Source organism: Cephus cinctus, unplaced genomic scaffold, assembly GCF_000341935.2.
Source record: "Cephus cinctus unplaced genomic scaffold, Ccin1 Ccin1_scaffold0091, whole genome shotgun sequence".
Lineage (NCBI taxonomy): Eukaryota > Metazoa > Arthropoda > Insecta > Hymenoptera > Cephidae > Cephus > Cephus cinctus.
In genome coordinates, this window is record NW_014332830.1 from 216,909 (window position 1) to 243,064 (window position 26,156).

At 38.5% G+C, this 26,156-nt stretch overlaps 2 protein-coding genes across 4 annotated transcripts in view; one reads left to right on the plus strand and one right to left on the minus strand.

Annotated features, from left to right (window-relative positions):
• LOC107273925 (glycosyltransferase 25 family member) overlaps positions 1 to 26,156 on the plus strand; it is a 36,790-nt gene that overhangs the window by 2,668 nt on the left and 7,966 nt on the right. The gene's annotated exons all lie outside the window — the stretch shown is intronic.
• LOC107273933 (trace amine-associated receptor 8a) lies at positions 357 to 25,274 on the minus strand. Of its 3 annotated transcripts, none has more exons than XM_025090942.1 (7): positions 25,253 to 25,274; positions 2,906 to 3,591; positions 2,679 to 2,820; positions 2,479 to 2,592; positions 2,157 to 2,392; positions 1,909 to 2,096; positions 357 to 1,623 (listed from the first exon to the last, which is right to left on the minus strand). In XM_025090942.1, exons 2-7 carry the CDS (start codon positions 3,369 to 3,371, stop codon positions 1,384 to 1,386), a joined length of 1,386 nt encoding a protein of 461 aa, XP_024946710.1. In that variant the 5' UTR covers positions 3,372 to 3,591; positions 25,253 to 25,274; the 3' UTR covers positions 357 to 1,383. The 3 variants fall into 3 exon arrangements, with proteins under 3 accessions (XP_024946710.1, XP_015608084.1, XP_024946709.1); XM_015752598.2 differs by lacking the exon at positions 25,253 to 25,274 and adding an exon at positions 21,184 to 21,791; XM_025090941.1 differs by lacking the exon at positions 25,253 to 25,274 and adding an exon at positions 21,128 to 21,791.

A 26,156-nucleotide genomic window follows, 5' to 3' on the forward strand; every position in this document is an offset into this window, starting at 1 on the left:
ACCACGAAAAATACAAAAGTTGAGATGTTACATAGACCTTCGATAAATCATTGATAATCTATTTTATCGTATTTATCTATATAATTTTGAAAACAGAGAAGAAGATTGTACTGAAATTACGAAAGGACGACCAATCTGATTAGACGAAGGCGATAAATTAATATTAAAAAAATACAAATCTCTACATAGCGTGACTGATTGTCAGTCACAATACGCGATTTCCGATGTATTGTTGATGAAATGAAATTTTCTTATCGGACATCCTTTTGATCTCTTAATAATTATTCATAAAGCGAGATCCGCATGACATTTATTAATAGATGATTCGATACAGAATTTACCACCGATCGATGAAATTATAATTATCAAATTTATATTCATACATCTCGCACCCTGATTTCGGACAATTTTAAGACATCTCATTCGCCAGTTGCCAGTCGCCTCTTACACAGCAAGTTTCTTGAAAATTGTATTATATTACAAGAGTCAATTATCTTTCATATTTTGTGGCACCGTCCGTATTTTTGTGTGTGGATGCTTAATTAACATGCACGCTTTATAGTTATGCATACATCTAGTACACGGCCATAGAAAAAATTGACATCGACGCAGAAGCTCGAAACACTTTCAGGATATTCGTATTGTTTTCTACATTATTATATACATACATTTATTCATATACAGGACTATCTGTATCAAGTGCACCAGTCAGTTTTGACAGCTGTCAACCACGTACCACTGCCACGTGATTCAAGTAGTCCCTTACAGAGACTACATACAGTGAGCGCAGCAAGTATTTCTGCAGAGACTAACTTAAAAAAAAAAATTAAAGGTATTTTTGGTAGAGCAAAATTAAGAGATGGTTTATGTTACCTTCATGTGTTCTACGTCACTTCCTTTTGTTTTTTAATTTACCTCAAGTTACTCGGCAAATAAAACAAAACAACCTTGCAATTATCACTTTTACTCTACCTCGAAAAAATATCTTAAAATTTCTCTTGTTTCTCGAAATAAGTGTCTACACAAATGTTTCCTATGCTCACTGTACGCATTAACGTGCATATAGATTGTTGCGTTTGTTTTAATTAATTCTAATTACTTAATGAGTATCACGTATTATGCATTACAACCATAACACAAGAAGTCTAATCGCAGATACAATTATTAAGACTGTAATCACTTTCAAAGGTTTAAAAGTCTCGTTACTTCATATAACGCCGTGAAGTTGTTTCTCTTGTAAAACTCACTCGAGCCGTGTCAATTGCCCAAATTTTGACACTGATCGGCAAGCTTCATGAAACACGCGGAAGGAAAAGGAAATGAAGATTTTTCAGCCCCTTTACAACGATCCAGCCGCTTCGTCCTCGCAATTTCATGACTTCTTCACAGCACCGTATTGGTGTGAACATGCTGTGCTCCATTTCCTGTATAAGTGTAAGTGTAACTTCCGTTTCGTGGATTCCTGATGCTCATGTTACTCGTCCATCTACAGACAGCTGTTCTTGACAATGACGGCCTGTTACTCTGAATTCCTTCGCTGCTGTGTCCCATCCCGATGGCTTCCGACCCAGACGTCTGACCGAGACAACCACAGAACCAGCCACGCATCCGCCTCGTAGCAACCTGCAAGACATTGAGTAACAGCCTCAATGGATATTGGCTGCTGGGCGAGAAGAAATGGGAGGAAAACCGTGAAATTGGAATGAAATAAAAAATTCCATACCTTAAGGGATTTTGATTTACTGGCAACAGACATGATCTGCCGTTATGAGAGTCATAAAGCGAACCCACGTGGAAGTTGAGCTTTGATTTATGAATCGTAAATAAACAAAACCAGTAAGGCGGACGGGGGTCGTTTTATTGATTTGCGAGCGAATGGATTTTAGAGATATATATGAAAAAAAATACCTTGATCTCCTGCATTCGCGCTGCGTAAATTATCGGATTGACGATAGTTTTCAGGATTATCAGAAGATTCACCGCACAGATGACGAAGAATATGCCATTTTTAGTTAACCCGCTCAGATCCAGGAGACAGTCCTTGCAGACTAATGTATAGAGGATGGTACCTGGCATCCAGCCGACTACGTAACTACCTGTTTTATTAATGCAGGATATTATTATTTAATCGTTTCTCACTTTACTCTTGCTCTGACCTAGAATGTAGAGAGTGGTGTGTATGGCTTTGACACTTCTAGCCATTTGCTGGGACGAATTCTGCTGAACGCCGTTGGTACCCCTGTGCAATGATCCTGCTCTGCTAAATCGTAATCTGGATGCTTGATGCTTGCGCACTATGTGAAAGATGTGGGTGTAGATGCAGACCATTACGATGAATGGACAAAAGAACAAACTGCTGAACATCAGTCGAAACTTCTTATGGAGTAGAAATCTGCAGAAAGATATTATATATGTCAATATTACATCTGTCAGGAAGGAAAAAAAAAACAAAAAAAAACAATATCACTGGAAGCTTACGAGGTCTGTAGACAGCCTTTGGATTGAAAGCCTTCGTTCTCAACGAGACTGAAGTATGCCAGAAAGAACGACAAGGGTAAAATCCACAGGAGGACTATGAGAAACGTCGTGTTTCTGAAAAGGAAACCATTTCTTCTCTCTTTAATAATTCAAAATTCATTCCAACCATCCAGTTCTATGAATGATAGTTAATGAAATACCTGTGTGTCATTATAGATAAATAATGAAGTGGTCTGAGAATACCAAGATAATGATTAACAGCAAGTGCCATAAGATGAGCTACAGTAATTATTATGGATCCCAACCGGACTGCCTCCAGGCCCATTAAGAAGCACTGGACTCCTGTGGAACGAGAGAAGAAAACAAGAAGTGCACCAATTAGTTCTTTATTACTGACATTCTATTGAATAGCTAACTTGTCAATTACCACTTAATGTGTGTCCCAGAGCAATCGGAATGAAGCTGTTCATTATAAGTCCAACAGCTAGGGCGATGCCAGAAAAGGCGTCAGCTGCTGCTAAACTCAAACTTATATGTAGGGTGGGACTCAATGGGCGTCTGATCCAATGTACGCTCAGAAGAATCCTCAAGTTAATAGCTACAGATAGTATGCAGAGGAATATTAATGGCGGCGTACAGTACAAGTACAATTTACGTGTAGTTTCGTCGACTTTCGCCTCGTCCGGCACGCTGGAATCATTCCCCTCGAGCACGCTGCCGTTTCTTCCATCCAAAATAGCGTCCAGTGGATCGCTTGTACTCAAATTTGGAGTCAAGGTGGAACTCGTTATTAGGATTCCACGATGGAGCCTGTGCAGAGCGTGCCTCAATCGAGTCTGGCTACTCTGCACCATCATATCCTGCCCTGATGTTTGGTCTTCCAGTACCTTCATCCTCACTGCTTCTTCTCTTGATCCTTATAATTGGTTATGTATTGTATATGGGGCCATCTTCCTACTTCGACTGTCAGGCTCAAAAAACGAAGTAATCCAATCAAGGAACTTCATCCTTGTTAATTGATTAAAGGGAAATCTGGGACGGTCTCTTGTCAAGTTAAAACTTTTTTTTCCTCATCGATCTCTGTTTTCTTCTTATATTATAAAGTCTGAATTTCTGAAACACAAGAATTATGATACATTGAAATCTTCTCTCTAAATTATCAACGACGCAGCTGCGTTATCTCGCACTTCAAATTGTTTTACTTTAGACACGTCATTTTTTTCAAAATTCACTTATAAAAAGAGCCCAATTTTCCCTGAGTCCTTGTTAAACTTCATTTTCTCAATTATAACAGATCCAAGGCACTCTGCTCAGTCTTCTCTTCTCCCACCTGACTCCCCGTTATCCCATACACTGTTATAATGGAAAATTGAATAATATTCCTCGTGCTCTTCAATTCCACGTGCACTCCAAACCGCAAAGTACATTAACCAGTATCTAGTCCTTAACTCTCCCAATTACGATTCGACCAGGACGACGTATTCGCCCATTAGTATTGCTCTTAAAATGTCACGTGTCCATTCAATCAAGCTCATTCACTGGGCGGCACAGAGCAGTACGGCCAATGTTGCATTTCAATTTCACACGAACGTGTAGCACCGATCTGCCTACGTATACTTCCAATGATAAACCATTCAGTGGAAGCTTTTCAAGCCAGGATTACATTTATTATTCAACTAGCAATTACTTACGTGAGCATAGTCAATATGTCATTTTATATGTTATTCCTATCCACCACAACGTCCTTACTATCAGTATCAACAGTACATTTCATTGTATCTACGTATATGATTATTTAAAGAAAACTTTAGTAAACTAATTGTTTGCTTTGTTAAAACTAAATAAATTTGTCTTCACATTTCGTAAAAAGTCATCTTTCCCAAACGAGTCGCCAGGCCGATTTTAGCCAGGTATTCCTAAATTGTCGAAGGAAGCATAGAAAGGTCAGTTGGTTCTAAGGTGACGAAACCGGAAGTGAACGAGTGCGTAGGCGATGGTAACGTAGATTGGGTCAGGTCAGACCAATCAGGTACTTCAGGAGCATGGTAAATGAACCTCGACTGACAGTGAGTCCTAATCATAATCTTAACTTATCAGTGGGCCAAGTCCTTTCTCTTCGCATCGAAGTTGCCATCAAGAAAAGTTAGGCTGCCCATTAAATTTCTAAGGTATTACAAAAGGGTGCGTCCGTGAAATATAAACCCCCTCGTTATTAAAGGAACTAATGAGATCCTCTTGGATTACTTTTGACGTAGCCATTTCCGTCGGAAGTCGCAGTCAACTGATCTGCTTAAAGCAGAACGAGACTCATTTTCGGAAATTTCAGACTAACTGATAATTTCGAGTTTCTCTGGAAAGTTCGTACAATCAATTACGAAATTTCTTCGAAGGATCCAAATAAATCCTTAATGAATTTAATTGCACGACGTAACGAAATCTATGCAAACCTTATGTTTTTTGTCCTTCTTCTATCCCTATCCAGGGGATCACGTTATTGTGTTGTGGATATCTCGTGGATCGTTACCATCGCGCACTCAAGGCGTCGAGTCACATTTATTAAAGTTTTAATTCAAAGTTTTTCCAATATAATTTAGGACTCGTAATTGGACATTTTTAGATGGGATGACCTTCGAACCTGCACGAGGTTTATAAAATTATAAGTTTTACTTCCTAATTTATGGAAATTTGTATTTCCTTTTTACGTCACGTCCATTAATGAATTCAGAAACAATTATGAACACTAGGCCCTTTCGTGTTTGCACGACGCTTCGCCTTTTTCCACAAAAAGCAACAATAATTGCGGCATCCCTCCCATTAGTCCTTATACGTACTTTTATTTGAAAAGACACAACAAAAATACCGAACCGCAAAAACCTAAACAGCTGCAGTTTCCCGCGTATACCGTACTTTCCTATTTTTCCCTTTTCTATTTTCTTATCACGACTAGTGAGAAAGAAAAAAGAACATCCGTGTGTACACGACGTTAAATTACGTGATCAAGAAACAAAGAGAAAGAAGAAGAATGATTCCAGTGCAACGGCAACTACCGGACGATATAAATTCCCACGCGTCCCCCGTCTCCTTCCAATCGACATAACCAACATGATGATCGACGAATAGGAAGATCAAGAAGGTAAAAAAGCCAGAAGACCTTGTATACAGAAATGGTAGTAGTAAATCAAATAGTTGGACTGTGTGAATAGCGAAAAAAAATTAGTCGAAAATTTACGAAAATTTGGATGTTGGATAAATCAAAATTATTAACTGTAGGAGGTCAAAGGTTCATGGACCATTCGATGAGGGAAGACTCGATAAGGATGACAGGTATAGTATATTTGCTACATTTCCAAATGAAAATGTGCGACAGGTGTCTTGACGTTCTCGTAATCGCGTGTGATAAAGAGTTATATCAAAAAAAAAAAGAAGATCAATCACGTAAATATGAAAATTGAAAAAAAAAGATGAACATCGAAAATCGTTAATGACTGTTAATATATTACAATTAATATAATTTTTGTAAAATCTCAATGTAAAAAATATATAAACGAAAAGTAATGGTGAAAATTTTCTCTTCCTTCTTCGTTATTTCCCATAATCCCAAGCAAACTAACCCAACTCATATTCTGCAATGCCAATTTTCACGATAATAATTGCCAATTTTTCGTGTGTCAATTATTTTGAATACACTTTGAAAATTGGAAATTTCTAAGGTAAATGTAACGCGTTTAATCGAATGAGAGCTCGCACGCTATAAGTGTGCATAAGCAATTTCTTTCGAGAAAATGATATCACAACTAAGTTTGACGTTTCTGCATATATGCATATATTAGATGAAAGTGCATTACGACGTCTCGAGAATGACGTGACGTGACTTTAATCTATCAATATCGCAGCCAAAGTGCAGCGTGGAAAGCATTATTTATACTTTAATAGCCCACTAGCAGCTTCCGTCCAACTATCGATCATAGTTATCGGATAAATTCAGAACTACATTACTTGCTGATTATCCAACTATTAATTCCCATTACAAATTGCACGCTGCAATAATAGCCAAGTGAACACTCTGATGGAATTTCAATGTCTACTTTTACTTTCTCACTAGGGAAAATTAACACGGATTCAAAGGCTATAGCGACGACCGAAAAAAGCTTCTTTGCCTCTTGCGTAATTCCTCCTGCAAACCTTCGATCGACCCACGTTTCGACTCCCATATACCATGTGCCACCTGCTGTCGTGCGAATCCTATGGAAATTCATTCATTGCGGAAAGTCTCTACAAGAATGAAAACTGCTTGGAGCAGCAGCTACGTTCAGAGGGGCTACGAAATACGTCAATGACATATTAAAGATGCGTTGATATAGCGCTGGGATATAATTCCGACAGTCTGGAAAATTGAATATCCTCTCGTACGATTGTTATCGCCGGTAATTATTATTGTTCATACGTATGTTTTGGTGAATCAATTCGTTTAACGGCTCGAATTTATTCTTAATCAAATAAATAATACCAACCAAAAATTATTCTAGCGGTGGTGCGAAATATGAAAGACGTGAGATCTTTTAGACTTCAAATACTGTTCGAGGGTTACAAACGGTTAATTTCTTACGTGTTCGCAATATTTTTCCAAGGTATTACTGAATTTGACTGATCGAAAGATCAAAACCCTTTTACCCACCCTTACAGCTGTCTGCAATAGGAAATCTCGTACAGGGAGCAGTCAGAGACCGTGTTTAACATGTGGAAGAATATATACCCAAAGAAAACCAGTACACTTCTACCCTGCTGTTTTTCATTCGCTTTACAGGCACCCTTACGTCAGAGTTATTCGAGCGACATAAAAAAAAATATTCCACCATTAAAAATCCAGAGCATCACTCGTGGCAGGCATAACAGTAAACTAACGTCCTTTGGCATCGATCTCTCGAACCGACTTTATCCTCGCACCCCGAAAAAGCACGGGAGGTTCAAAGTCGATAACGCCCCCACTTTTTTTTTACTACAAAGCTGTCGCCAGCTTGTCGTTCATTTTTGATAAATTCATTCTAAGAATTACCTCACCGAAGACTACTGGGAGTATCAAAGCATTGCACGAAATATTGCCTCGCAAGAGGCAGGAGGACCGTAATGGAAGCAACCCTCATCCGTCCGATTATTGATTCCTTGACAGTACTTCGTTTTAATGTCACGCCTACGCGATACAGTGCTGAGCTTCTTACGTTGGAGCAATAAAATAATGTGTAATGGAAGTTATTTGAATTGAACCTCGAACGTCAATCCGCGTGTAAGTCGTCCAAAATCCACCCCTCTTTTCAAGCCCTTTTCGCGAGCATCTCACTTACAACTTGTTAGTTGGAGTTGGAGATGCTGCGTAGAAGCAAAACTGCATTTACAGGGAGTCAAAGATGCAAAGTAGATGCATTAAATTTCGACTGAGATATTTTGCCACGTGGTCGTGACACGTGTTTTTGCGGTTACGGAATGTCAAACCGCACAATGCGAAGATGTGCGTTACGTCGATAAAGACATAGGTGACAGGTGATAGGTCGGATTAAAAGGTGTAGGAAAAGGGGTTACGAATTGCACGGACGACTGAACCTTCGGGACTCGAGCCGAATGCCAATGAAAAATTTGTATGAATTTATATCCATCTGCCTGAATTCGCGTGAATTTTTCAAAACGCCTGTCGCGGATGCGACGGCTTTGTCCAGCGTAAAATTTTCAATGGGGCTTTCACGGTTCTGTGAAAACTCTCCTGTCGCATTGGAAAATTGTATTTCCTTCTTCCCTGCGCTTCTGTCCTTTTTTCAATATATCTTTCCCATACATTTCATTTATAACGGGGAATCCCGGCTACACCAGTTTCCAAAGGTTTTCCGTGGCTTGCTTCAGGTTCTAGGCTCAAGAGGATTCCATCAGCATGTTCGGTCGGTATCAATCTGAGGTACAGAGTTGGCTCATAGACCGCAGGATCGTTCATTGAACAAAGCACTGCTTACCTATCCGATCCTTATCCTTATATAACTACTGTACGCAATTACAATCAGCGACTGTTCTCCGCGAATCCAATGTGACCTACGCCTACGTAATTCCATTGGTAATCAATATAATTCCCCGAACCTCAACATGCCAATTAGAAAAGGGAATTGGCAGGTAATGTAAAAAGAAAATTGCTATCTTTAATGATTTAAATAGGATATTGAAGACTGAACAAACATTTTTTTTACTTCCAAAGCAATTATTGGTCCTTTTTTTCGTTTTCTCTTACATAAAAGAAGAATGTAATATATAACGCAGTTTTTCGTCAAGGTTTTCAAAGACATTCCTAAAATTCATATTGCCGAATGATAACCTTCACGCAACGTTATTCTCTGGAGAAATCAGTTAACCGAGTATGAATTTCTTCCAGAAGGGACGTCGTGACATTAGTCACAGACATATGATTTTTGGGGGTAAAAAGACAATTTGAGAATGTAATCGATCAAAGGCACGATGGGAACCCGTTTCCCAAACAACAACCAGAATGGATTTCCGATACCATTGAAAGAGTCACACTCGGCTCAATATAGATTCTTCTGGCCGGAGGCAGCCGCCTTCTCACCCATGAACTTTACATCGCACAGGTAACAATATCCATCCTCGACGTCGCGTATGTCAAAATAAATACGGAAATCGAAAAATAATACCTAAGAAATAAATTACTGGCCGTGACAAAAGCCGTGACAAATCGAACGCAAACGAAAGAACCGCGCGAAGGAATTTGTCATCAAAGAAATCATAGGGTGATAGATGAAAAAAACGCAATTCAAGGGAATAATGAAATTTCACATAACCTAATGACACATGTTTACGTATTAAAAGATTTATTACAAAGCCCTATAGGAGCACAAGCATCCAATTGAAAGGATAATAATTTATTGAAAATCAGTCAAGGTTCCCCCGTGCTCCATCTACCCCTCGTGAATTCGCGGCGTCTGATTTATATCTTATGTATCACAGTCATAATAAATTCAGTAGCACAGTACGGAATTACGCTGACACTAACGAGAAACCATGTTAGGCATTCATAATGGTCGAGTAATTGCCATCGCAGGGGGAACCAACCATTCGAGTTAGGCAGGCAGGAATTGGCAATCAGGTATTTCGCCAAAGCTGCCCTCGTATTGCGTAACACTCCTAGCTGTAATAGAATCAATCTACTCCCTACTCTATCTCTCTTCCCTTGTAATCTCTACAAATTCTCCGTTCCCTCGAGATTAACAATTGCCTCTTTGTCTCGCACCTAAGGACTCGATGCCACAGTAGGAACTTTCGAAGAATCAGAATGTCGGGACCCTCTCGAATTTATCAGTAGTCGCTTTAGATCGTTCCTCCTGAAGTTGACTGAATAAGACGAATTTTCCATCGTTTAAATTTCGATCCCCCGCTGAATAGCTAGTAGAATTATATTGACTGATAGCTGTATGAAATGTAAATGAAAAAGAGAAAGAAGGAAAAACAAATATGACGGCTGATAGCAGTTTACGTTAAGTGAACGCAAGTTACTTGGTTTTTTTTTTTTTGTTTTTTTAACCTGCTTAATACAGGCGAACGACATTCTATGTGGTTCGTCATGAGTGTTTACCTCGTATCCAATTTCTCAAAATAAAATCATCCCTTCTTTACGACATGATTAAGTCCATCCCCTTTACCATTCACAGGCGCCCATTTGTCTTCCACGGGTCTTAACCACGAAAGAAAGTGTAACGAAATCGGAAATGCCGGAGGGAGGTATAGGTCCTTTTAACTGGTTTCGATCAGCTGGAATTTTACTTCGCCATCGTATTTATGGCTCAAGGCTCCCATGGGCGCATGCATTGAAGTTTGATCCTTTAAAAATTGTACGTCCATTATCTGAGCGAGACTTCGGACCAAAGGACGAAACGAAAGTTTCTTCGGCCTCGCGTTTTTTTTTCCTTCGGCAGCTTGATCCCGAAAGGAAGTGAAGACGATAAATGCGTTTTAAAGGGACCTCCTTGGAACCCATGCTGCGATAGGTAGGAACGAAAGACCAATGCTTTTAAAAAATCTCAGACTGAATTTCCACGCACTACGAAGTCATTACATGAAAATCGTGTTCGCGCCTTGAAAGCTTTCCGAGAGCTGTCAGGAGTTGACTGACGATCTTGATCAATGACGACGACGTCGCCGAAAGTCGACGGCAACGTCGCTGTCTCGAAGATTTAATACCGGAAACTGCAAGCTTGTGACACAACCCTAACGAAATACCAAGTTTCCTTTATCTTCCAATTATAGTCATGGCAAACTTTGTCAAACATTAATCAACCATTCAGAACTTTTTGCAAGCTTTTTTACTTGTTGAAATTTTCAAATTTCTAATCCTCTTAACGAAACATGCGATACGGTACTTTTGGAAAGCGATAGAAATTCCTTTGAAATATTTACTCTACGTCAGAGATCAAAGGTGAAGTAGATTTTTGAAAACACGAAAAAACGAACGAAAATAGCACCAACGATTCGATCAATTTCTGTAACGTTAATGGAAACTTCCGTTCTCCGTAAATTCGGCCATTATCATATCAAATTTCGCTATCAATATTTTAACTCGACACTTTTGAATTTTGATACTCCATGCGAATGTGTACAATCTTGATAATAATATGTTTAGTAAAAACAATATATACCATATAAACCATAGAGCTCGCTTCAGTGCCAATAAAAGGCTAAAAAATTTATCACAAAAACAGCCGACATGTACTCGAAAATAAAAATAGGTACATCAATGCTTATTCGATCTACCTTATCACGTTTCCAGCTGACGGTTACCTCGGGAAAACGTGTCGGCCATTAACTGAAAAAAAAAGCTTGGAAATATTCATCGAATCTGACATTAAATTGCTTCTGGCAACGCAAATACATTTGACGCATCCACACAGCTGTATAAAAATGTATATCGATTCGTTAAGGGGTGAGTCTTTTTTAACTTCAATTATTTCTCGACGACCCTGCCACATCGTCCACCTCCCTCCGTCGCCATATTTAAAAGCACCGTAACCTAACCATTGGTTATTAAAATTACCAATAAAATTCTCGAATATTCATTAAAAAATCAAATTCCAAATATTCTTCGATATACCCATACGTATATAAGATTATTCCGGGAAACTGTATATATCGTAATTATACCCTATAAGTGGAAGAGAATTCAACTTAAATAAAAAAAGGAGGAAAAAATGAATGAAAATAAATTTCTCTCGAAAATTTATAAGATAAGCCAATCGAATTTATCTCGTGCAGTCGTCCTGATCAGAAACCTAATTGATTCCGAACTGTTTCGGAATGTCGACCTACAGGAGCGCTGGTTTCCATCAAGGGAAACCAGAGGCTCGTTCGTCGTCGCCGTTGCTACTGCGTCAATGGTAACTCCAACGGTAACGCTAGTGGGCTAGTGGGAATGGTGAACCGCTGTCGGGAACAAACTATCAGTAATACTTTTCGTGTCAGTCGGCAGTCCCGCCTTTTGTCAACTAGTACTTAGAGTTTCGAACAACAATCGTTACGGCAATATTCCTGCTAGAAGACACGTGTCGCATTTAATCGACAATTGTTTCAATCAAATTTTCGAAAATTTCAGAAACGTTATTACCCCCTCGTTTCCATCGCATTATTAACCTCCCCTTTCGATCGACACCTTTGTCCTGAACCAATCGGTTTATTGCAGTAACAAAAAACGTAGGACAGCCTGACGCGAAAGAAAAATAATTTAGAAAAATTGTAATTCGACGGAAAGTATGTACGTTTAAATAATTTTTTAAAATTTATTGCGTCATTATCGATACTCGAATTTTCTTTATTCCGGATGATTCCAGCCCACGTGACGCAAGAATCTAATTATTCTTCTCCGTCATAACTTTACTGTCACTGCCAAGGTACTGGTGATCCTTTGAATAATTTCTCTAACTGTTGGTAACAACTAATCAAGATTAATCCCTGGTCCATTTAAATACGGTCGTCGGATCTAATTGGAGGATTAGTATCACGCTACTAAATCTCTCGAAGTTCCCATGGAAATTTTCGGCTCTGGCTATTCTATTAATCAACGAGAAATTCATACAGCGTATTTCGTATATGTATAATTCGCATTAGAGTTTAAGCCTTTACTTTGAAGCTATTTACGATATGCAAAAAATGTAAAAGTAGATTTAATTAATTAAGTCATTAACGGCTGCTTGAATATTATTTAAAGAATCGAGATACTCTCCTCCATTTTTTTGTTTTATACAAAAAACACCATTGAGAGACCGCATCTTCAATATGTATATGTTTCATGTCTATGCAAAACGTTATAGTAAAAGTTCGGAAAAACAATTTAAATCGCTTTCAGCGGCTATGCCAAATTCTGCAGTGCCGTATTTCGAGAGAAGGACGAAATATCCAAAACGACAAATTCTGTAAAATCTAGTTTTCCGATCGTAGCCAACACAATGTGACGTGATGTTTAAAGCGGAATAGTTAAAAGTGAAAATAAAAATGGTGAAACAGGGAAACCCGAGTATCGTGTCTGTATTCGCAATCTCTGGGCTTCCGTTGCGAAACGAAATGCAACGTGCGATAGCAGCGAGCGCGTTGCGCTATTTTACTTTCCACCGATATCCAAACCACCTATCGGCTCCAGAACTCTACTCAATTACGTTGCCAAGGATTGATAATGTCGTTTTTTTGTTATTGTTCAATATTTTCAAAAAAAAAAAAAACGTCACGACATACGTGTACCCCTAATATATTACATTAATAATCTTTTTTTATTTTTCATGTCTGGGAAAATACGATGGTTTTGAATAGACGGATCTACGTGTTAATGCGTCCTCATACTTCACGTCCTGTCACTTTAATTCCGAGATAAAATCCAATAAGCTGATAAGGGGAATTCTGAAAATTTCCTGTCTTTGGAAATCTACTCCTACAATTCCAGAATGATATAATATTCTAATTTTTCTTCTTTCCTGATTCTTTAAAGAAGAGAAACGAAACTCAATTAGTCGTTACTAAATCAGAAACTAATTCACTGGATCTTCCTTCGTTTCTTTTTTTTTTCCCCTTTTCCGAACTACTAGACACCAAAGTAGCTTTGAGGAAACTCTCTGTAATTCTATTAGCTGAATTTGGAAGTTATCTCAGGAAATTCTAGCGCCTCTCTGAAATCTGCTCAACTTAAATAAAGGAAACGCGAAACTCAACACGTTCCTGCGGTTACCAATTTAGAAATAATCTCGAGCTTAAAAGCCCAAAATCCTCATTTATCCTCTAGAGTGATACAGAATTCTTGATGTATAAGCGTACTAAGTGTCGCCATTTTTTTTCATTATTTGGCCAGTCTGCGACGTATGAATAATGGATACTTTTTAATCTGCAAGAAAATCCTTGTGTAGTTGCTTGAAATATTATAAAAACAAAGTGTTGCAATATAAGAATACGAAAAAAAAAATTCATTAAAATATTAATTAAGATTAATATGAATCTTCGGAGAGATATTTTTTCTTCAGCACAGCTTTACGTAAATACATAATTCTCGTATTTAGCCCTCGTCGAGAGGAATTTAATGAAATCGCAATTAGAAGATCTAAAAGCGATTAGAGTCCCAGCGGAAATCCGCAAGATTCCATTGGCTCGCAGTTGTCTGGCAAGTATTTAATAGCGATATCGACTTTCGTTCTGGAAGAATAATATTTAGCCTAAGAATCTAATGGCCCCGAGCCGTAATCAATTTTCAATGTAATTTTGGAAAAAGTTTATAATGCGATTATGCAAGCGCGACTGCCGAGTCTTTTCAGGAAATGGCAATTAAAAAATTGTCAAGTCGAGTTAAATATGTAAATCCAAATTTGGCCAAAATATAAAATCTGCCAAATGTCATCGCTCTAAGGTTAAGATAAGGGAGGTGCACTACTGTGAATTGGGCTATTTTTAAGATTCACTGCACCAAGCGGTTATTCAACGGCAAAGGAGAGGGGAAAAGGGGCACGGAAAGAAATAACTATCAAAAGCGCGGGAGAAGTCGAAATAGAAGGAACGGATGAATTTGAAATATTTTGGTCTCTATTGGTCTTGACAAATTTTAAAGATCAAAGAATAACTTTGATAAACAAGCCTTTAATGAGGATAGGTGTACGCCAGCCACAAAACGTCCTGACCGTCAATGGAGCACGGACTGGACTGTTGGGAGCAAAAGAATTTCCCTGATAAATATTTTGAGTAGATCCGATTTACAATCGCGTTAAACTGCCGCTCACGTCTCTCGGCCGGCCGTTTACGCGCCGCCATCAAAGACTTTGCGTCGCGCCTCTCCGGCTGATTCACGCTTATTTCATCGTTCGTTATCAGACCTCGGTCGGGATCATCTTCAAAGTAGCTACGGCCCTGAGTCATCTCTCGCTATACGTTTAATAACAACGGATCCAGGTCTATCTTCTGAGATCAAGTTGGGATCGAATTATTTCCACTTTTTTTTTTCATTTTCAATAACTTTTTGAACATCTCATCTAAGATACTCATAAGAGTGGCTAAGTGTCGTTATAAAGTTCACAACTTGGGAAGAATATTTAGTCCAAAGCAGTAAGCTCGACAAGAATGTCTTGGGGAGCTTTTCATCTTTTTTGAATATTTAAGATCTGCTTAATTGGGGATACGAAAAATTTTAAATAGCTATTTCCTGTATTTTCTGAATAAAAGTGTATTACGAAATAATGAAGACCTGCGAAGTTTCTTCTCTCGTGCACCAGGTGGTTCCTGTCGACGTTTTGTCAACGCAAATAGCCTAAAGAGCTTCCTCAAAATTCACACCTACTCGGACAATGTTCGAGTCGAGATATTCGTAAGTTTCCTCGTGTTTAATATAAGCCGAGTAACATCGACTGACAGCGGGAATTCCTTGCTCGAGATACGGACGTCCCTCTGGTCCACAACTCAGCCTCGGGTGGTCCATTTTATTTTCTTTCACTGTTAGGCAACCTTAAAGGATTTAGTGTCCACAATACCTATATTCAGCCACGGTTGAAATCCGGCTTCATCTCGGTGGGAGGTAAGCTGCCGGAAGCTGTGGAACTTGAAAATAATATGAGTGCGGATAGTCTAGATTCAATGTGATTTGGAAACTCTGGTCGTCCAGTACACGCAAATGGATAACGGCTCGGTCATAGCGGTAGTCAGGCGTTCTTAAAAATGATAAACTATAGTTTTCCTTAATACTCGAATTCATATGAATTATTACTGGCACAAGCCCAACCTGGTAGAAGAAACTTTGATCCAGACCCAAGAGGCAATACGAGAGACAACTCCCGAGTATTCGCGAACAATTTGCATCGCTTCGTTATAAGTTTAACAATCTGTGAAACTTCCCGATTAAAAACTCCATATTTTCTCAACGGATTTTCGCGATCCTTTAGAGCAGTCAAAAGTTTTAATCCCAATTTCCGCAGGGACAGATCGATGGCTCTCCAACGGAAATTGGCAAATATTGTTGTCGCGCTATTCAAAGTTCACCGTAAAATTGGTTAACGATCCATAATGCTATCCTTATTACTTGACAGACATAATATAGGAAAGGGAAGTTTGAATAGACGTCCTTTTCGACTCTTTTTGATGCACCGATGGAATTTCTCGAACTTTCATCAATTTACAAGGACACTTGGTAAATCGGATAATCCAATTTTTTCTTTCCCCCTCTGATGATAGCTTCCTTTAGCCGCAGCCTCCGAGGAAATCCTTTCAGTTCGCCTATCCTGATTCCTACAAGAGTCGTATAAGAAAGACAAGAACGCATGCGCTTGCGCATGCTGTCGGAGCGTTTCACTATTTCTATACGAATCTCGCGGCAAACTTCACACTCCAGTAGACTACGAGTAGAATTCCCATGCATCGAAATTCTAGCATTCTAGGTTATACGTGCTATTGAAAAATTCCAAAAGTCCTTCACTCGCCGGATACCCGAAGGATGGATACTACTGCCACCCACTCGCACCTACACCCACCGGTTGCCCGATTATCCTTTAGCAACAAATTGACACGACAAAAAGCCGCCGTGCTAACAGATGTAAGTTAGTTTATTAAAAACTCGACTAATCGAACCGTGCTAAGCCCCGCACTAGTTTTCCTCCGAAACTGGCTAAATTACTCTAAAATTGTCTACTTTAGCACATATCTCAAAGCACAAGTGACTTATGCAGAAATGGAGCAGTGACGTATCCTACTCTAAATACACATTGGTCCTTTTTTAATCGGAACACGAAAACCGCACATTCGCCCAGTTGCCATTTGCATTGTAAAAACTCAAAGCTCTCCTAGCAAGTAATAATATAATTGAATATCACAAATTTAAATTTGCACATAAATCCATAAATCCATAAATCCATAAATCCATAAATCCATTTCATTATCATCCCTGACCAGTAGGATCGTTCTGTTATTTTAAATCGAGTGTGAGATATTGCAAGACTGAAGCATGAGAATTAACAAAATGTTTAGCGCTCTTATCGGAATTATTTATATTTACGTCATCCAAGCTTCGTTAAACGCGTCATAATAATTATGGAAGTTAATAGGGATTCTGAAGACTTCCGGCATGGAATTGTGTTTGTAAATAAGGGGGATGAATTTTGTAACTGGGTCGGAATGAAGGAGCTCATGAGCGATGGTTTACGTTGGTTAACGTCCCTCGAAAGATAATATTTGAATATTAAAGATTATTATGTACACTCGCTTTTTCTCGATTTTTTTCAGAAAAAAAATGTTTCCCTCCCTTTAATCTTATTCGATCCCCACGCCACATAGACTTAACAAAATTTTTTTTTCATATTTCATTCCCTTTGCGCGGTACCGACTTTTTTTCGTAAAAAATCGCAAAATAATAATTTGATCTATATTCTTCGAAACTGCGACATACCAACGTTACTGCTGTTAACATGAGTATGCGGGGCGAACATGCTGACGTACGCGCATTGCGGCGACGTAGAAAAAAAGAAACATTAAAATACGCACGAAGCAGCTGCCAAAAAAAAACTTCCCGCCAGCTTAATAGTTACGACCAAAGTAAATAAATAGTCCGAAACGTCTGTCAGTCTGTCGCGCAGGCAGTTACCGTCCCTTTGCTTTCACTCCTCCTCTTGTGCTTCCTCCTCATTGTGGACGCGATTCTCATGAAAGAGGAAATACACGCAGGCAAGACCAGAGAAAGAGAAAGAGGCTAACGCGTAGCTGTGCTATTAAAAATAAGAGAAATAAAGAATCGATTGTTATGAAGTTCTGTAGAATCAGCAAACACGGAAATGCAGGGAAAACACACACACACGGTTATATAATAATACCCAGCGGATCATGATTCTCGCCGAAGATTATCGTCCGGTAAATATTTGATTGGTCTTGTTTACATGAAAAGAAATTTCATTGCCCGTCGAATGGGACGTCGGCGTCTGGCTGCGGCCTACATTATCGGCCTCACGGTCATTTTTCTACGGCACTTATTATACCGCAGCTATTAAATCTTCAAAATAGCGACAACTTTGTTTTCCTCTACTGCTTATAGTATATTCCTGCCTCCTTGAATGTTCTCGAAAAATGCCTTAATCAAGCGAGCGTCACGGCGAGCGGGACGGTATTTAAAAATTCACTGCTATTGCTCTACGTGAAACGTACCGACCGTAGTTAAACTTTGAATTTTATTCCTACGATAAACCCAACCAATTTCAGACGGTGCCTTTGGGCTGAATAAATGAGTATACTCATGAATTTGTCAGGTGCTACCTTCGGCATTTATTTAAATATTTTAAATTGCACATTGATACTTACTGGGACCCGTGATATTTATTCTCGGCATATTTCAAAGTTATTACTTTTTTCATGTCGTATGAGAGCCCAAAAACTTTTCCAGAATTCACTAAGAAAAAATAAATCGTTTCTCATTTGCCCCGTTAACGTGGAAAAATTAAAACAATTTAACGACATTGAGATATCACGGAATTTCAATTTCTTTACAGCTGTACTCGCGCGCAACTTGTTTTTTATTTAATTTTCGTTACTTCGTAACGAAGTATTCAAGATATTCGCGATTTTACGTAATATAAATTTCACGAATCTTATACGACTATTAATTCATCTCCTCCACAGATTCAAGAGACACACTTGCTCGTTTTTATTTAAAAATTTTTCACAAAGGCACAACAGCAGCGAATCCTCGCTACTATCCACATATGTATTTACGTTTCTACATGCATTCATGCGTAATATGAATTTCCATGACCCAGTTAGATGGGATACCTGCACCTCCCCACCAGCCCCCCTCCCCCCCCTCCACTATCTACCAAAGTACATACCCTTTGTCTCTATTACCCATATGAATTAGCCCTAACACGATGAGCCATCTTCAAATATTTGCCCAACAATAGAATGCAACTTATTCGTATTTTCAGATCCTCAAAGAAAGTTGGTACCTATTTAAATCGACGTGATTTTAGAGAAGAAAAGTTTTGAAAATAAAAAAAATGAAAATTACGTAAAACTAAGTTATTTCAATTTCATTCTGTATATATATGTATATATCGGATAACTGATTATCAATCCTTGTCGTTCTATGATTATCGTTGAGCGCCGGGAGACGTCACTGGGTTCAATTAAATTCTGAAAATGTGCATCGAGCGCGGATGCACTTGTCGTTCCCATTTGCATCTGACTGAAGTGCAATTTGCGGAAAATTTTCAAGCCGAAAAACGGTGACGACAATAGCTCATTCGACGACGTCAATTAAACTGGATTATATAGGAAAAAAATTTCACAGAATCTATATAAAAAATACAGCGTACAGTGTCCACTACACAAAGCATAGTAACTGCATTATTGAATTCGGATAATTGAAAGAATTATTTTCAAAATATAGCAACATCTGATAAAAATAAAAAGTATTTTCATTCGTTCCGAATTGTCTTTTGCCGTATACACGATAAATATATAACTGCAGACAAAATGCATATGTCGAGGCCTCTAGGCGCATTAGAATCTCAAAGTGCACCTGTTGATGTACGGCTGTTGATATATGGCAGCGCTAAGCTTGTATATTATGTAATACCACTATGGTATCAATATATGATCTTAGTACCAGCAGGTATTAGGTGTCCAGTGTTTAAATAAATATCCGCTAAGCGAACAAAGAGATGGAATCTTTGCAAAAAATCATAACCGTAACCTTAAACACATTCCTGATTTTTATATGCTCGTATAAAAGCAATATACACTCGCATATGTGAAGCTGAAACGAGAACTCACGGAAAATCGTGCCTGCGTCGCCATCAATATTAAATCAAGCGCCGCTAATTTCCCTAATCACGTGATTTCCGGATATATTGGTTATGTGTATTGGGTCTGTATGTATCCAGGGATTCATAGAGATGCTGACTGTTTCCACGTGCCAGTTGCCTTATACGAATATATATATATAGATATATGTATACACGTCTATATAAATTTCGTATAGATTCCTATATTCGTATAAAAGAAAACGGTGATCGATGTAGCAATTTAATGTGTTGGATATTTCCCTTTTTATATGAATGACAAAATGTGCCCATCCGTCTTCCCAAGTCAAAAATTGTCCTGACGATATTTTTTCCTACGTTTGTTCCATTGCTAATGGAACAAATTTCATTCGAATGCGTTATACAGAGTTATTCTACCGAATGTGTGTTTCTATCGAATAACCCTGTAGTATATGATCCGTAAATCATATGAAAATTAGATCGGGACTCGAACCCGGATCTTCCAGGGCGCCGCACTACTCTCTCCCGTGGAGTCCTGTAGGAGCTCTATATAGCCGCCCGAGGGGGGGGGGGGCTGCTCCTCACTCCTACACTCGGGCTTCTTCATCCGACACGTATTCTTCGCCTTTAAATACAGAAGAATGCCGTTCGTTTCTTACCCGTGAACACTGTACGCAATAATTCCTGTGAACGTGACGGTTGTGCGGAATCTCGTTGGACGCGACCCTCCTCATTGGGAAGCGTCCTGCACGTGAAGTTGGCCGCTTGTGTATAAGTTCAAGAGCAAAGAATTAAAGGAGAGGAAGAAAGACTGACGTGACCCTCGGGCTCCAAGAATTAAATGCGCAAGGGTCTGTGGAGTCAGGCCCGAAAGGTCCAGAAATTAAAGTTGCGCTCAAGTGGGATGCGAAAGTTTGGAGGTTTGGCCGAGCAATAAATCGAAGAATTATATGACGGGTAGATTTCGATTTAACTTGAAGCTGCCGATTGGAAATTGGAATGGGCTTTTTTATTCGTGCTCCATTTGATATTCCCTATGAAAATTGCTCTTGTATCCCGTTAAACGAATTGACACTTTTTTTTTTAATTCTCCTGCAACGTATCTCTTTGGACTTTTTTCTTTTTTCTCTTTCCGGAGTGGTATCGTTATAAGGGATGGCCTTTGTCTCTTGAATTATTTTGCTTTTTTTTTATCACGTCTATTTCTTACTTTTATGACCGGCAGCAGATGGCGCCATTTACGTTTTTGTACTTTTTATATACAAACATTATGAAATACGGGCTGTATGGTATTTTTGGATTTAGTTACAATTATAATTACACTGTTGTGTACTTTATGTGCGAATCCTTACCCGGAAGTCTCTAGGTTTTGCGAATCGCTGCTTTCTTTCTCTAGTTCTTACCTTACCTGGTTGCTTGCCGAATTTCTTCTCGCGGTACGTCCAACTTCCACTTCCGGCTGATAACATGAAATTCATGTTTCGATTTGACACCACCGTCGCGCCTCGATAATTTTGCTCCGCGATTACATTATCGTTATGTTTATTGGGTCGTGAGAATCATTTCAAGATATTGAGAGAGAAGGAATTTTATGATAAAATTAATTAATTCAACTCTCATAAATGTCAGAATATAATATTTCAATCGACTTAAACATTGAATTTTACTTAAGCGCAATTTTAATAATTCTATTCAACGATCGTTGTAAGGCGTGATTGTACGGCGTAAGGGATGTCGGTGAATTTGAAAATTTTACAAAAATTCAAAACTTTCGATAAAGACAAAAGCGCGGTACCGATTAATAAAATCGCTCTTGATCGATTTTCATGAATTACGCTCAACAACAAAATCCACGAGATCCTGAGTGGGAGATAATAACATTTAGCAAATATTTACTTTAACTTTTTTTTTTTTCAATATTGTTTCCTCAACAGAATCTAGCTTCCCTTTGAAATTTCCCGTCTAACGTATATGCTTTGATGCTTTTGTACGAAGCGGTGCTTTTGGACTGACGCGAAGCGTCGCGACGCCGTACCCGCTTGATCCGGCGAAATATCTTGCGCAGACGCTTCTCTATTTCCCAGCTTTATTGTCTATACACTCAGGTTCTCACTATTCTCACTAATTCATTTACAAACAATTAATCCTACTTTAATCCCCAATAGAAACATTAATCACGTTACAATTTTCTGCCAGAGCTCTATTTACTTTTATATTGCTACTCGAATATTTAGATTTTCGTAGAAATCAAAGCCGTGACAATTGTTATCGAGAAGAAATTTTCTTATCTCGAGACTTTCCTTCCCAAGTGCAGAAGAAAGAAGTACGCGAAGAAGATCGATAAATCATTAAATTATACTGAAACCCCGTTAGATCTTTTCTTTTACCCCTTAAGCAGATTTTACCTGTCGAGATTCCGAATAGTTACATTCTTGAATTTTCATTTTACCAAAAATTCACATTCCCCCATGGTTAACCTCCCGTGCCTTTGTAGATTTCGAGATATTCATAAATACGAATTTTCGAAAAAAAAAAAAAAAAAAATTCGGAAAAACGACAGCCATCCTTCCCATAGTCGCAACTTTTTACTTCCTTAAATTCTACATCATCCCTTTTCACGTCCTACCACTCACCCTTTTTACGGTCCATTCATCTGATCCTTAATCACAATCATGGATTAAGGATTCCTATCAATGCCATTAATTTCTTTGAAACTGTTTTTAGTCGGAAACGTTTTCCGAGAGAATCTATTGGCTTCAGTATAGCGAGACAGTTATCCAACGATGCTCGTCACGCATTACCACCCCTCCCCTCACCCGCCCTTTGCACTTTCTCGTATTCCAGTTTAATCGCGGACCTAATTGCCTCACGATCAAGCCAAAGAAAGAGGAAAAGCTTTTTTTATTGCCGAGAAACGGCAAAACGTTCCAAAGTAATTAAAGTAATTCATGAAGAATGAGCGTAATAAAGTTTATCGTGAAAATCTTCATGAGCTTCCTTTAACTCGATTAAATGTATACAGCAATTTACGTCGGACATTTACATTCTGATAATGTTATTATCAGATGTAATTGGATAACTTTTGGTAAAATTTTGTTTTTTTTTTATTTCAGAGGAAAATTTTCATTTACTGCCCATCCCCCAAAGCGAGGGGTGGGTTTGAGTCTGCAGATAATTTTCATATTTAAATTTTTATATTATGCGGGAACATATGTATAATTCATTAAACGCGAAAATCTTTAAAATGATAATTTAAGCATCTCAAGTTCAGTGGTTGATTTTTCATAGTTACGACTTTTCATTTTTTTTCCCCGCTGTTCAAGAGACCGTGAACGTAAATAGTCGAATTACACGGACGAAAAGAGCAAGAATTGTGAGGCGAAGGAGAATTTATGATTATTGGTCTCGCGAGTTTGTTCCTAAAATCTGCCAGATTCGTCCCATTAAGGATTCTTGCCATCTGCGCAATATCTCTAGCCAAGACGGACTGCAATTCCTTCAATTCCTGCAATTCCTTCGGGAAGCTTGTACATTTTTTTAACTTTTTCCCAGATCAAATACGCGTTCTATGAGTAATCAAACATACGAAGAATGGAATAAGTTGTTAAGCGTATATCGTTACTCATAATTTAGCACGATGTAACATATGGCACGTATAAATGAAGTGCATCAAAATCTATGAGACAAAGTTGAACATGAGAATTGAACGATTTTTTGATACACCTAGCCCGCCCTTTCCATTACAGTCGTCAAACGAAGGTAATGTGGAAATTTGAAATTTCATATAGCGAAAACACAAAGAAATAATTAGGAAATACGAAAGACAGGAAAATCGAAAGGAAATTCTATAGAGCAATTGTCACTGGATTTAATTTTCTCCGACGGCACTGTCAACTTCCTCGATCCGCTTACACCTTCCCGCTCTAATTATCAAATTCTCGGATCAAGAAAGTTGAAGGTGTCGTCAAAGAAAATAAAATCGAAACTGGCAGATCTTAAGAAGAAAGTTTGCTCGTGATAAAGAAAAGAAAAAAAAAAACAAAAAAAAAGAAGAATTGATCGACCATGTGAGTCAACAACCTTCGACCAACCAGACCCTTTCAAAGAAACCGTAGGCAAAATCCACCGAACGTATATGGAAAATGTGACCGGGAGAAGATGATTATTTCCAAAAACAACAAAAATTCATTGAGACTCCCAGAGAGCATAAAACGGCCAAATACGATAAATTGCACAATTCCGTAATTATACGAAAAAAAATTTCGAAATATCATTACATAATGTGTATACAGGTAAGCTCAGCCGCACAGGACTCAGTACTAAAGCACTATAATAGAATGAACTAATGTCGGCCTCAACCTAACTACCAATCTATACAAGAAGACGTTACAAAAATAGCATCAGCTAACAGCCCAGCATTAAAGAGTTAGACTTTGTTTGTACAGTGTAAAAATACCAAAAGTAACCCGCATACAAAATTATGTGGAAATCTGACTAGGGACCGTCTACTTTGCCAGACTTTTGTTCAGCCCGTTAACGCGAAAGTATAGTCGGGACCAGAAACCATGCGTGTAACGCTGCGTGTGAAAAGCGCCGTATGAGGGAGAAATCCATAATATGCAGAATCCTGGACATGCTTCCATTACAGTCACACTTTCATATACCGTACAGTATCGGGAAACCACTCTACACCCTCGTCCTATTATCAAGCGATAAGAGGCAGATGAACTGATAGAAAGGATCGTTTGTATTCACCAAGCCACTAGATTTCTTAGCAGCTTCGAGAAAAACGCTAATCAGCTAATACCGCGACATACCTTTTTCACAATTCAATTGACAATTATATCGTCCGACACAAATTCGAGATACTGTGCAATTGACAAATAGCGAATTTCCTAACCTCGCTTACCTCCTGCACCCTCGTTACGTACAGATCCCGAAAAAATCTACATGTACACTATTACACACTGTCATTACACGTCTACCCATAAACTTAAATAAACGATACTTCATTGAAGGACTAAGATCAGCATGTTATGACACCTGTCAGATATGACGGATACAGTCCTATACGCATTAGCACGTGGATATGCTCTATATCTGCACGTACCTAAATATTCATGAAATCGATAGAAAAGTAATGACAATTTCAGGTTCTTTTATCTGCCCCATTAGAGTAAGAGCGATGAGGACAGAATTGACGTAGATACATTGACATTTGCACACGTGTGCCAGTATACATGATGGAAATGTGAATGAGAAAAAAAAAGGAAGAAGAAAAACAGACCGACTACGGAAGATCTTGTTTACACGCGAAAAAGGTAGAGCCAGAAAGCAGTCTCAGCCGACCTGATGGAAGCCACGTCGTGTACATTGCAGATTATTTGATCCAGGAGGGCAATAACTGGCCGACAGTTTCGGGCTCATACACAATTACATCGATATATTCGACTACGTGCGGGAACACTCATACACACCTAACCCTCTGGCGGACAACATTTTCTGGCGTCCTTCTGTCGCGAAACCGAGTAATATACTAGCCGCAGGCTTCTTTTACGGATAACATCTTTTGGAATTGATATTCTTAAAAATTTTAATAGCCCAATTCGAATCATCAGAGAGCGAAGAATCAAACTGAATCAGTCCCGAGTCGATGGAATAAATGTGGGCAAAGTTATCAAGTAAAATGGATATCAAGTACGTGGATGCGGAAAAATCGAAAAAGTGTTGTTTTATTGTTTTTTATCGGATTTTTGTTTTATTCAAAGATTATGTTTTGCTGATCTTTGCAAAAAGTATATTTGTTTCGCACAGTGAAAGTGCGTCATCAGTCTTCTCTTTCGAAGCTTCTACTGCCATTTGGAATAAAATTGATATTTTTTAAAATGAAATTATTAAAATGGAAAGCTGCAAGATTATCCTTTTCAATCGTGATAATGGTCTTGGTACCAAGTGTAGAATTCGTAAAAATCCAAGAGACGTTTGAAAAGAACGTCGCCTGAACAAAATAACGATGGTTAAACGTACTTCAAATTTATTTTTCTAATTTTCAGACACGTGACCACCTGATCCTTCGATCCTTCAGAAATCGCATCCCTTCGAACATTTCGCTGGGTGGTATACTACCCGGCTTGCCCGCCAGAGGGTTAAATATATATATTTATATAGTTACAGGCACGTGCCTATATGTAAGCAGGGTAGAAGAGACCACGAGTCCAGGATTAATTCAGCAAATCAAACCAAACAGAGATTTCTACGTGACGCGTTGTCAGAACAGATAACAATTAGAGAATATTGTTTCGGGGAAATACAAAGGATATATGAAATTATAAAGATATCAATTTTGGATGCGAGTATTTGATAGCAATTATAGAGCAATCC